The following is a 12,741-nucleotide window of genomic DNA, read 5'->3' as shown; positions in this document are numbered from 1 at the left end:
TGCGGCATGTTGGAAGTCAAGCTGTTGTGACAGTTCTCACCATACATCTAGAATAAAATAACCTCAGATCAAATGTGCGAAAGTTCTCAACTCACAAGAATCCAGAGTCTGTCACACGTAAGAGGAATAGGTCTTTATGCAAATCAATTTTACAGGTGACAAAATAAAACACGGTATTTTCTCCCCCAGTTTTTTTTTTGTTTTGTTTTTTTAACTCCACAAGTGATTCTTTGTTTAACTGGAAGACTCTCTAGGGAGAGGGGATGCAGCACTGGAAAAGGGGGCTGGGGGACCCAAAGAGGTTCAGCGGATAGGGGCCTGAACTGCAGCTCCTCTTGGGACACCCTGTTTCCATGCTCGGTCCCTTTCCCTGCCCAGACATTAGCACCAGCCCCACAAAGGCTGACCCCACCGATGACCTGGGCTCCAATCTGGCTGCCTGCCACAATGTCCACCAAGCCCAGACACACCCAGCAGGCATCGACTCGGGGTCTCAGGTGAGGCCCTGGCCTTAGAGATGTTAAAAACCCCACAGCTGATTCTGCTGAGGAGGCCAAGGCTCTGCAGCCATTGGCTCCAGGTGGCCAGGGAGGCCTATCCACACATGAGGGCTGGCATCGAGGGCATGCCACCTGCTAGGGAAAACCAGTGGGCAGCAGATCTCAGAGACCTGGATCCAAGCTCCTGCTTTGTGACCAAGCATCAGTGGGGCCTCAAGAAAGGCACTCGGCCCCTCTGAGCTTCATCTCTTTACCTGTGAACATGCAGTGCCACCGCCTCACGTGCACCAGGGACTGCTATGGGGCTCCCCTGTGGGGTGCTCCCTGGTACTGATGTGGGCACCTGAGTTCACAGGGGAAACTCCAGCATCGCCATGCATTTACCTGGTCACCTTGGTGTTCATGAAGCACTGCTGTAAGGTGTCTGCCAACCTCTGGTGCATCAAGGAGTAGCGAATGAATGCCCTTCCTTTTCCCAAAGATGTTCGGAGCTGGAAAAAGTAGATGATATTGGAACAAAGACCTGTTGGCCTAACTCCAAGTATAGCCCTGGCCTCATGTCGGCTCACGGGGTGAGGCCTAAAGCAGGGTGACTTCTTGCAGTCCGCCATTTGAGAATAATCTGTAGACTCTAGTGAACAGGTCAGGGGAGATCTGTTCACAAGAGGCTCTGACACATCTGTGTGTGCTCCAGGAATGTCACCCTCCTTCCCCTGCTCCATCAGAAGCGCTGGATTTTTTTTTTTTTAATTTTTATTTATTTAGATAGTCACAGAGAGAGAGAGAGAGAGAGGCAGAGACATAGGCAGAGGGAGAAGCAGGCTCCACACACCGGGAGCCTGATGTGGGACTCGATCCCGGGTCTCCAGGATCGCGCCCTGGGCCAAAGGCAGGCGCCAAACTGCTGCGCCACCCAGGGATCCCCAGAAGCGCTGGATTTTGAGTCACATGTGAAACTGATTTAATTTGGAATATTTAGAGTAAAACTTGGCAGGTAAAAGAAGGGCTTCTCACACCAGAAGTGAGCTTGAGCAAGAGATGGTCTCAGTCTGGCTAATGGCTGGGCTTGTGTCTGAGGTGCTGGGAGAAGAGGCACAGGGGAAGAGGCCAGGGGCTTGGCTAGACCCCCTGTGCGAGAGGGGTGTGAGGGAACCAAAAGGCAGGGATGCAATCAGGGGGACTTTTAAGAAGTTCTGATGGATGATGTATGAGGGCCTTCTCAGTATTCTCATAAAACCTGTTATGTGTCCATCCTTTCCTGGTTGGATTTAAGATATACCAGCTCACTGTGCCTAGTTAGATAGTACCTAGGGGGTGAGAGAGAGCAGGGTATCGCTAGATGGCCTGGTCACACCAGGGTAGAGAAAAAATGGGGGTGGTTCTGTTTCAGGAAGTCTGAGCTGGACAACACAGGAGGGTCTAGGTGCAGGCCTGCCATTGAAACCTCACCCCCACTGTGCCAAAACATGGCTTCTAAAGAGATTTCTGGATGCTTCTTGGGAGGGAGGCGGGGTGTGCTGGCCAGAGACACCCCCCTGAGACTGCCAAAGCAGGGCCCTGCTGGCTAGGGGCACACACAACCAGCTTGCCAAACAGGATTCATTCTCAATTTTTCAGCCCCAGAGGGTCAAGATCAGGGGGCAGGAATTCAAAACCTCTCAACCTACCAGCTCTGTCAGGTTCAGAGTCTGGGTCAGATGAGTTAAAGACCCATACTCTTCTCAGCCCTTCAAATGTTAGAATTGTTTTAAGTTGGTAGTGGGGCCCCGGGGACAGATGGTCCTAACACCCCGTATTATCGAGAAACCAATCATGGCACTGGACTGAGACAGGAAACGTGTGGTACAGCCTCAAGCATTGACCTATTAGTGAAGGTGTAAACATCCCAGCATATAGCACCTTTCAGCTCACAGCTGTAGGTCTTCCTACTGCTGACTCAAGGAAATGATACTACAGCAGAAGGTCGCTCTAAAAAATAAAAAGGTGTGAAATGTCATGAAGTAGAATGGTTGTAAGCCGTCTCTGTGTGTGCTTTCTGAGTCCAGGGCATGTTCAGGATACCTAGAAGTGAAGGTGGGTGGCAGCCTGACAAACTGGCTTTATAAAAACCACCGTAGCATGTCTGAGATAGCTGGTCATGACAGATGCCCAGGGGAGGATCGTGATGACAGCCCCAAATCCAAAAAGTTTTTCCATTGATAAGTGAGGGCAAACAGGGTAGTCAGTGATGACACCCAGAAAACTCAGGGCAGCCCAGAACAGCTGAACAAGGCATTGTGAAGCCAAGTGTGTTGGTCAGATGGACACATCCACAAATAGGCCCTGCAGAATGTAATAAGAACCTCACAAGACAGCCCATGTCCATGAGCTCCCAAGGGATGAGCATATCCTTATGAGCAAAATGGCCACTGTAAGAGCATTTTGAACATTAAGACTTTTTCAGTGACAAATATTTGAAGCTATATTTTTAAGCAGCCCTATTAATCAACTTGATTTTATTTATGTATATATAAATGGAGCTATTTATTTTAAGAGGTATCTTGAAACATCCTTTAGGGAGACAAACAATAGTACTCTTGTACTGTGAGTGAAAACACTGCCCAGCTTTTTAATTTTTTATGTTCTGAGATCATGGGTCTAGGTTCGTGACCTAACTCCTTAAATGTTTAGCATCTGGCCCAAACTCATCTGCACTATTCCAGGAAGCTATCCAATGGCAGCAAAGGGCAGGAAGTCTGCAGGGTGCACGAGAGTGGATTCTGCTTCCAGCCAGGCCACTGTGCCGACAGCCCGACGCCAAGCTGCACCCTGGTTCAGACCCTGTTGAGGATCTGGAGGGGAAGATGCGCAGCTTTGGCTGAGCTTATTCTGAACCTCTAGAAGTGGCTGATTATGGCTTTAGACTATTTTAGCCCAAAAGGTTGCCTCCCACCCCAAGAGGGCCTGAGGGGCCCAGCAATGCTTCTTATCCATTAACTTTTGCTTTCTGGCTTGGCAGCCTGGACAACACTTGATCATTATAGTTAAGCCAGCAGCTCCATGGCCCAATGCCACTCCAAGCCATTCCACCCAAGGGCGCCCTGGAGAGCAGAGCCTTCAAAAGGGAAGAGACAACTGGAGCCCTTGGAAAGCAGAGCCCATGTATCCACTGGGAAACCAGCAATATCTGTGCAAGCAGGGGATGCTTTCTGCTTTGAGAAGTCAGTTTCCCTGGCCTTGGACTGTCTAAAGGTTTGCTCATTACCCAAAAAGTAGATTTAAGCATTTTGTAACCCTGGACCATGAGGACTAAGTTAAACTTATTTCCAGACTTCAGTTGTCTGAAGCCATAAAGTCAAAGGCCTTTGTTGCTCTCAGGAATAGAAGACAGCACAGTGACACCAAGAACTTCTTCCAGGCTTTTGGAGAGGAGACAATGAGATCCCTCTCCAGGTTTCTTCTCTTTTTTTTTTTCAAGATTTTATTTATTTATTCATGAGACACGCACACACACACACACACACACACAGAGAGAGAGAGAGAGAGGCAGAGACACAGGCAGAGGGAGAAGCAGGCTCCATGCAGGGAGCCCGACGTGGGACTCGATCCCGGGTCTCAAGGACCATGCCCTGGGCTGAAGGCGGCGCTATACCACTAAGCCACCCCGGCTGCTCTTTCTCCAGGTTTCTGACACATCAAAATGCTTTATACCAGGGACCCAACCATCCCACCAGGCAAGATCTCAAGACTGTGGTGCTGCTTGGACGTTAAAGAAATCCAAGTAGCAAACTCTTCACAGCCAAGGTCTTTCCTCAATTTCTCAGATGTCAGAGGGTGGAACATGCTTGGCCCTTACTGCCAGTGCATCAAATGCTGTCATTCTCTGTAAGAAGAAACCCATCTGGCTCCAGCTGGTAGAGAGTGGGAAGAGATCTCAGAGCACCTGACTCTGTGGCCTCTGTGGGAGGCCGGCTAAGGAGCATGGCTGCTGGCTTTAAAATGGTTTTTAAGGGTAGGTTTTTAAACCTACCCTTTAGGCTTCCCACCTCAAATCTAGGGGTTTACTCACTCCTGAGTGTGCATGGTTCTTCACTGCCAGAGGTACTAGGCTGGAGCAGGGAAGGAGGCAGGGAAGGGAGAGGCTTCATCAGCCTTCCACCCCCACCTCCTCATGGGGCTGTCTGAAGCAGAGGTCTGGGCAAGAGATGCTTAAGGCAGTGAGAGGAAGGTGTGAGGTCCTTGGCTGCTCTGCTTACCTCAGGAATCGACTTGACAAATCGGATCCCATCATTGGCTCCTTTCACCTTGGCCAGGCAGGCACAGAAGTAATCCCAGTAGTCCTTCCTATTGCCCAGAAGGGTAGCCTTCTCCTTCTGATCGAACTGCGGAGAGAAAGGGACAGAGAGAAGAGGACCAGACTTGCAGCTGTTCATCCTGCTATTTAAATGATCAATAACAGCAACAGCTTCCTAGTCACCCAGTCCTGGACAAGGCCCTTTATTGGCACCATTTTTACTGACTGGCAAATGTGGGTGTTTCAACCCCCAATTTACAGATGAGGGGACTGAGGCTGGGAGGGATTACACAGCTGGCTTGGGGTCACACAGCTAGTGGAATTCAGGAGTAACAGCCCCCAGAAAGACTATCCCTTGAAAGGATCTCTGTGCATTGAACTGGGTGGAAGACCACCAAAGGGGCTGTTCACACAGGATGGAGACAACCAAGAGAAAAGTCTTGAGAGCACCACAAAGACTGTTAACTTGGTCTCAACTTAGCAAAATGAGTTTGTGACATCCTACCGTGGCTACTCAAGTTTCAACACTTGTTTAATATCTATGTAATAAATTCAAATTAATGCCAACCATGAGTCATTTCAAATCCAAAACCAAAATGGGCTGACTAAAAACAAAAAAAAATTCACGAATCATTTCCTAGTATAAAACAGAAGTAACTGGAAAGGTGTGTGAAGATGAGTCTCTCAAAAAAAAAAAAAAAAAGATGAGTCTCTCAACACATTGAGGCATTGTCTCCAGCAGGTGCTCATTCTCTAGCTGGACCTTACTGGGATGTGACGTTGCAAACTGACGGTGTTCAGAAGGATAAAGGTGTGTCTTTCTACTATGTAATATTTTATAGTGTTTTTTCTGGTTATGGAAGTCAGATACATATACTGTGAGAAAATGTGGATAAAATGAAAGATGGAAAAAATGCTAATGCCTAATACCTGCTCTCTAAGATAACTTCTGTTAACATTTTAGTCTGTTTCCTCCCTGCCTCATGTGATTGTATTCTTCCATCTGTAGAGTTCTGTAGATCTGTGCTTCTCGAACCAAACATACATAAGCATTATACTGTGCGCATGCTGAAAAAAAAACTTCCTGGGCTGATCTCAAGAGATCCTGATTCAGCAGGTCAGGATGGACACCGAGAATACATTTTTCACCTGCTCCCAGGTGATGCTTTTGCTACTGGTCTGCAGACTCCACTTTGAGCAGCAAGGCTCTAAAACTGGGGCTTCTGGATAATCTTCAGAGGGTCCACACATTCCTGGAGAATGGGTGATTGGGTGTGTATGCATATGCGTGTCTGTTTGGGGAGAGATCTCACTCACAGCTGCTACAAGACTCTCAGAGGGATATGTGGCTGCCCCAAAGTTAAGATCCCCACTATCCAGTGACCTTGTGACCTGCTTTAGGATGACCTAAATCTCTAAAGAATGTTCTTGATGCCCACAGCCTTCCTAAGGGGCAATGCTCTGATTCTCCAACGGCTCACACTTGGAGGCTCAAGCTCCAAGCAATGGGGGACTGCTCCGACCTTCTGTCTAAAGCAGGAGGGCCTAATGGCTCCTCAGAGCTGTCTGAACCACATCCTGAATGCTGATGAATCACCGAGAGGAAAACAAGAGAACAGAGCAGTAATCAATGCAGTACAAGAGTCACTTACTTGCAGGAGGTACTCAAGTTTGTAAGAAAATTTATGCAGGCTGGTGCTGTCGTCCGTAATGGGCTCCCCTGCTTCTTTGAATTCTTTGCTCAGCTCTGTCACAGCATCTTTAAGACAACAAACAGGAACACGTAACTGGCCTCAGAGAGAGAAGCAGAATCATCCTGGGAAGCACGAGGAGTAAGTAGTCAATGATGGCAGAGGCCCTGGGAAGCAGAAAGTGGTGTGTAACCCTGGAAGGAGGAATGCTAACTCTGAAGGCAGTCCACAGGGCCCACAGGTACTCTACAAGCGCTCCCTGACAGGCACATTCCTTGGTCCTCCCTGAAGGCCCACCATGAAGGCCTTATAATATGCATGCAGTATTTGGTCAACGAAGGTTTGCTACGTGCCTGAATCACTCAGCAGGCCCCTCATAGTGACATCCAGAGAGCTTTATCCTTCATGCTGGCTGTGTTTCTTGTCGTTCTTTCATTATAACCTGACTACTCAGTACAGGTTGTCTAAGCTTCAAGAAGACCCAGAATATGCAAATAAGAGTAATGAGAACAATCCCAAGAATGACAACAGTGACACCTGCTTCTGTGAGCTGGGTGCGCATCAGGGAGCAGGCCTTTGCATGTCTTTCTCATTCAACAGCAAAGAGAGACCTGAATTGTTTTATTTCAACAATTCAACACGCAAATGGTTTTAAGATGATCTCAATTTCAGAACTGTTAAAATGGGGCGGGGGTGGGGTTGTACAACTTGAGAATGATGGAGGCTGATATTACCATCCTCTTTTGGCAGATAAGGAATTCCCAGAGAGGTTGGAGCATTTGGCCAAAGACCATGGGCTACATACAGCAGAGCTGGAATGAGAAGCCTGGTTTCTCCAGGGCTTTCTGACTCCAGCGCCCACCTCTCCACTTCTAAGACAATTGACCTCCTATCGCAGAAAAGAGGGAAAACCACCTTTACTTTCACTCGCAGCCTCTGCTGTGGCACAGAGGAACGGCAGTATTTGGTGTAGATACTGGGAAAAGTACCCCAGTTGAGATGGTTGGGGCAGGCTGGACAAAAATCATCTTCCTCTCTGATGGCTCATAACGAAGAGAAGCCCACAGCCCCTGCTCTTTAGAACCATGCCTGGAAAGCAGACCTGTCCAGCACTGAAGCTGAGCCTGAGCTGCTAAAATTTAATCGACACTGATACTCTAGAAGCATCTGCTACAGCTGGCATTGAGAGCTGGGGGGCCAGGCACAAGGGAAGATACACGGCCTTCTTCCGCCACTCTCAGGCAGGGTTAATGCTCACAACCTGATCTGAGAATTCCTGAAATTTTGAAAGGAGGAGCCTTGGGTATGAAATATGAAGTTCTAAGTTTCAATCTCTGGTAATCCAAATGCATTACTTATGAATAATCTTAGTTATATGTGAATTCTACATTTGCATGTATATTTATATGAATTATACATTATGTGAATTATATATTTATGTCTGCCAACAATCTTGGGAAGTGGGTGTCATCATCAAGCTGATCTAACACATGAAGGAAGCAATGGGACCTTAGAAAGGTGATGAAATTTGTCCAACATATTCCAGAGTTAAAAGGCAGAGCCAGGAGCTGACCCCAAAGCCTTCATCACTGCTGTCACAGGAGGATGAGTGGGCTATCCTGCAGAGGCATGAAGGCTATGTACTGCCCAAGGTACCTCAGTTAGGGATACACCACCCCCATGCTACATGGTGGAGATTATTATGTGCCGTTGAAGACAATTACCAACAGCTGCAAGGGAAGGATCTTGAGAAAGTGGTGTCTCAAAGCACTCTGCGGGCTGGGTATAGGACACTGAGATGGCCCTGGGAAGTCGAGGATGACCAGACCAGCCAGGACAAAAGGTGGAAGGTCCATCTGAACAAATGCCAATGCCTGTCCTCCTCCCTGGATCAGAAGTGCTAGCAGGGGGTCCTCTCTCTTCCCTCCCAATAAAGACATCTGGGTCCCAAAGTCATTCTGGAGAACCAAAGGCCGACATGCACAAAAAAAAAATGGCCTCCTTTGTGGCCGCTTCTCAAGACCAGTGGTGAACTCAGATTTGCAGAGATTGTCATTTGACTTCCTGTGTGTGTGTGTGTGTGTGTGTGTGTAGACTTAAGAAAAAAACCAAACCAGTGGACACTTGGGTGGCTCAGTGGTTGAGCCTCTGCCTTTGGCTCAAGTCATGAACCCAGGGTCCTGGGATGGAACCCCATCTGGTTCCTGCAGGGAGCCTGCTTCTCCCCCTGCCTATGTCTCTGCCTCTGCCTCTCTGTGTCTTTCATGAATAAATAAATAAAATTTAAAAAACAAGCAAACATCTAGTGTTTTAGCTGGAGGTAGGCTGCTGTGGTTAAGAGTGGAGACTGGCACCTGGTGTGTGTGCAAACCCAGGCTCCACCCATCTGGATGTGTGACCTTAGGCAAGTTGCTTAACCTCTCTGTGTCTGTTTCTGCATCTGCAGAATTAGAGTAGTGGTTCCTGCCTCACAGACCAAATGTGAGGACTCGATGAGTTATCATTTATAAGGCATGTGTAGGACAGTGCCCAGCACGTGCGAAATGCCATGTGATTGTCTAGCTATTCAAGGCCCAAAATGCTATATAAGTGGGAGATAAGCCTGAGAGTGATTTTCACCTCATCAACTTTTGCCTGCAGAATGAAAAGTGTATGGTGGCTGCCACTTGCCCTGGGTCGTCACTGTGCCTGAGTAGGTAGGAACCTGGATCTTCAGCCTGTCAGGAAAGTATCACTGTAATCCCTGCAACATGCAGGAAGTGGCGGCTTCAGATTGTGTTGTAGCCAAAGTGCTGAAGCTCCAAAGAGGCTTACAGGCCAGCCCCGGTGGTCTGCAGGGGGTGGGAAACTTGCCAAAATTCTGACTTTTGGGGCATCATCTGAAAGGGTGAACTCAGGCCCTGGACTCTGCAGAAAGCCCATTCCTCCTGACTCTACTTCACTGTACTTGCACCTTCCCTGGCCCTGCCCTTCTTCAGGGAGATAAGAGCTACAAGTCTTGGATGGAGTGGGGGAAATGGTAGTTTGCTGAGCTTAGGTAAATCTGGGAGGCAGCAGGCCCAGAATTACAGTGTGTCACAGGAGACAGGCTTAGGTAGGACAGGAAAATAAGAAAGACGAGTGCCTGGTCATCCTGCTCAAAGGGAAGGAGAACATGCCTCCTCAGATGGGCCAACTCCATTACGGCCCAAAGGCTCATGATTCAGCCACAGATTTAACAGGTGGCTAGAAAACACACATACACTCACAAACAGAAGGCAGACCCAGACCCAGAAAAGGGGATTGTTTACAGACTGGCTTCACAGAGGCCTGAGGGGAAGCCAGGCCAGCTTTCCCAGCCTGACACAGGGCAGACACCTGAGCACCAAGTGCTTCTACACAATGTGTCCCAAGGGCTCCAATTACTCCCTGTGTGACAGGATGAGAACACAGCCCGAGCTCCCCCACAAGCAAGCCCCATGTGCCTCTCCACCCCCAAACTGTACCTTGCAAATCACGGATGATTCTCTGGAGCTGGCTCTCTGCCATGGGGGAAGCCATGGGGACGGGGTACAGGCCGCCTTTCTTGGTGGCACGCCTTCTGCCTGGGTCCGGTCAGCAGAGGTCAGACTCCATGGTGGCACCTGCAGGAGGGGAAGAGGGAGACCTTGGAGGAAGCAGTCACAGACACAACGTGAAGACAGCAGGAGAGGGGCACTGCTCTGGGCACAAGTTACCCCACTGGGGCATCTTCCCTCAAGAGGAAGGGTTTGATGTTTCTATGTGGGCCTGGCTCAGTGGGCATCATCTGGCTGGCTTCTGACGTACTTCTATTCAGACACAATGACCTGGGTTGGGGCTTAAAAAGCAGCAAGTTCAACCAAACAGCATGACTCATTCACCCTGAGCTTCTCTCCTCTTCCAACCCTTAGGCAGGACAGCCTCAGTCTCCTTCCACCTTTAGAAATGCCTCCCGGGGGCAGCCCAGGTGGCGCAGTGGCTTAGCGCCGCCTGCAGCCCAGGGCATGATCCTGGAGTCCCAGGATCGAGTCCCACGTCAAGCTATCTGCATGGAGCCTGCTTCTCCCTGCCTGTGTCTCTGCCCCTCTCTCTCTCTCTCTCTGCATCTCTATGAATAAATAAATAAAATCTTAAAAAAAAAAAAAAAAAAAAAGAAAGAAAGAAAGAAAGAAATGCCTCCCGGTGGCTCCCCTCACCCCCTTACGCCAAGGCCAGAACCAGCCCAACCCACACTCAGATGGCCTGCTGAGCCGACAGGTGCTGGCCACCACCAGATCCCTGTCTCCCCCACGCCCAGCCCTCCTGTGTCCTCTCCAGGCTCGTGTCCTCCGAAGATCGGGATCGGTCAGTAACCTCTGGCCAGGTGGCAGTGGAGGCAAGAGGTTGAGAGGGGAGCCCAGCTTGCCTGGTAGGGGAAGCAGCTCCCTCCTGGGGGCCCAGCAGCTCCAGCTGCCTAGAGTCCAGCTCAACCTGGAGTGCAGACACCGCCTGGCTTGCATTGGGAGCCTGCGTAGCCCTCGGTCCAGTCAAGGGACGTGTGTCTATTTTAAGCTTGGTTACAGTCCTCTTGCAGCTGATGAGTCCTGAGTTACCAGCCCTGCTCAGGCAGCTGCTGAAGTGATCTCAGGACACAGGAGTGGCTGAAGACCAATGGAGGTAAGGAGACAGGAGGGGCACTGAAGAGACGCACTAGGACACTCTTGTGTTCCTCCTTTAGGACCTCCAATTCTCTCCATAGGTGTTGAACGCAAGGTTGTGCAATGCTTGTGGGCAAAAGTCGACAGCAAGACTAAAGTGGCCGTAGGAGCAGCCAGCACTAAACGAGGGCCTACTGTGTGCTGTGCGCTGGGTCCTGTTAAGTGATTGACACATGATCATTTTAATCTCACAATCACTCCAGTGGGGTAGATAACAGGTAAAGGAGAACCTGGTGTTTGAGAAGTCATGTAAGTTGTCTAAGGCCATGGGTCAGTAAGGAGAATAATTGTGGCTTGAACCCTGGTCAGTCAGATTCAAACCCTGTGGATTTATAGCCATCGTTACTGCCAATAACCAACTGCTTCCACTGACTTTTAGAAACCACCCTCTCTCTAGCATCTCCCAAATAATGTGCTGCCCCTCTGAGTGTTTTTAACACGTGCTGGCCCTCACTTTCTCACGCCAATATTACCCTCCCTGTTCCAAGAGTCCAGGAGAGAAGACTCTGGAATAGAAATGGTCCCAGGTTTCAAGTTCCTCCAAATATTTACATAAGCATTCCAGCGTGGGCCTGAAGCAAGAAGGGCTGGTCATGGGGTGGATATGCCAAGGCCTATTTTTAACAAAACTAGTGCAGCAGTGACCCAGTGCACACAAGGCCCAAAGAGGGCTTCTCTGGCCTAGGAGGAATGAAACAGGCACATACTGACACCAGGCTCCCAGTAATTTCTGACACAGAGCCCAAGAGATGCTGGGGATCCACAAAGAGGCCTCCGAAGCCCCCTTACAAGTGGTAGCACCCTGCCCACCACAGACACCAAACTGAGGCTGGTAGGGGCTTTCCAGAAGCCAGCCTGCCCATCTCTCTCCAGGTCACCTGCTGAGCACAGAGCCTGAGCAGGGACCAGCCAAGGGCCTAGAGAGAGCCGGAATCCAGGCCTGCTCAGTCACATCTGCAGGGGCTCTGCTACCCGGGGCCGGGGTCGGGGTCTGGGGTAGGGGTGCAGGGGCCATTCTGCCCCTCCCGGGGAGGTAGAGAGTTGAGGGTTCTCCCTTGACGCACAGCAGCCCCGGCACCACGCTCTGTTAGGTGCCTACTATGTGCAGGCTGGGGACACAAAGGCACGCAAGACACAGTCCATCCCTGGAGGAGAGCTCGGCTGCGCACTGAGCAGAAAGACGGAAAAAATATCCAGATATGTGGACATGGCAGAAGCAGTCCATGCAGAGATATGAATAAAAGGTGATGGGTGCACAGCTACGAAAAGGGCTGAGCCCTGGATATGTACAACCAATGCTTTTCTGCAGTGAAAACAGCCAGCCTAAAAGGCTCTGTACAGACTTGATGATTCCATCCAGGTGCTATTCTTTTTTTTTAAAAGATTTTATTTATTTATTCATGAGAGACACAGAGACTGAGAGAGGGGCAGACACAGGCAGAGGGAGAAAGCAGGCTCCATGCAGGGAGCCCAACGTGGGACTCGATCCCAGGACTCCAAGATCACACCCTGGGCCGAAGGCAGGTTCTAAACCACTGAGCCACCCAGGGATCCCCTCGGGTGCTATTCTTGCCAAGGCA

At 49.7% G+C, this 12,741-nt stretch overlaps 1 protein-coding gene across 11 annotated transcripts in view; it reads right to left on the bottom strand.

Moving 5' to 3' along the window:
- Positions 1-12,741, bottom strand: part of FYCO1 (FYVE and coiled-coil domain autophagy adaptor 1) — a 72,927-nt gene that overhangs the window by 51,358 nt on the left and 8,828 nt on the right. For 8 of the 11 annotated variants that reach the window (XR_011994429.1, XR_011994432.1, XR_011994431.1 and 5 more), the window contains exons 2-5: positions 9,950-10,087; positions 6,426-6,532; positions 4,736-4,861; positions 885-991 (exon numbers count right to left, since the gene is read on the bottom strand). Coding sequence is in view for 7 of the 11 variants with exons in the window: in XM_025989209.2 (XP_025844994.2) it covers positions 885-991; positions 4,736-4,861; positions 6,426-6,532; positions 9,950-10,004 (395 nt within the window). In the remaining 4 variants the exon portion in view is untranslated. Of the gene's footprint in view, positions 1-884; positions 992-4,735; positions 4,862-6,425; positions 6,533-9,949; positions 10,088-10,869; positions 11,090-12,741 lie in introns of those variants that run through there. The other 3 variants (XR_011994430.1, XM_072721084.1, XM_072721081.1) reach the window with 2 other exon arrangements.

This window comes from Vulpes vulpes, chromosome 9 (genome assembly GCF_048418805.1).
Source record: "Vulpes vulpes isolate BD-2025 chromosome 9, VulVul3, whole genome shotgun sequence".
NCBI classification, from domain to species: Eukaryota; Metazoa; Chordata; class Mammalia; order Carnivora; family Canidae; genus Vulpes; species Vulpes vulpes.
The sequence above is the reverse complement of the archived record's forward strand: the minus strand, read 5'-3'. Positions and strand labels throughout refer to the sequence as shown.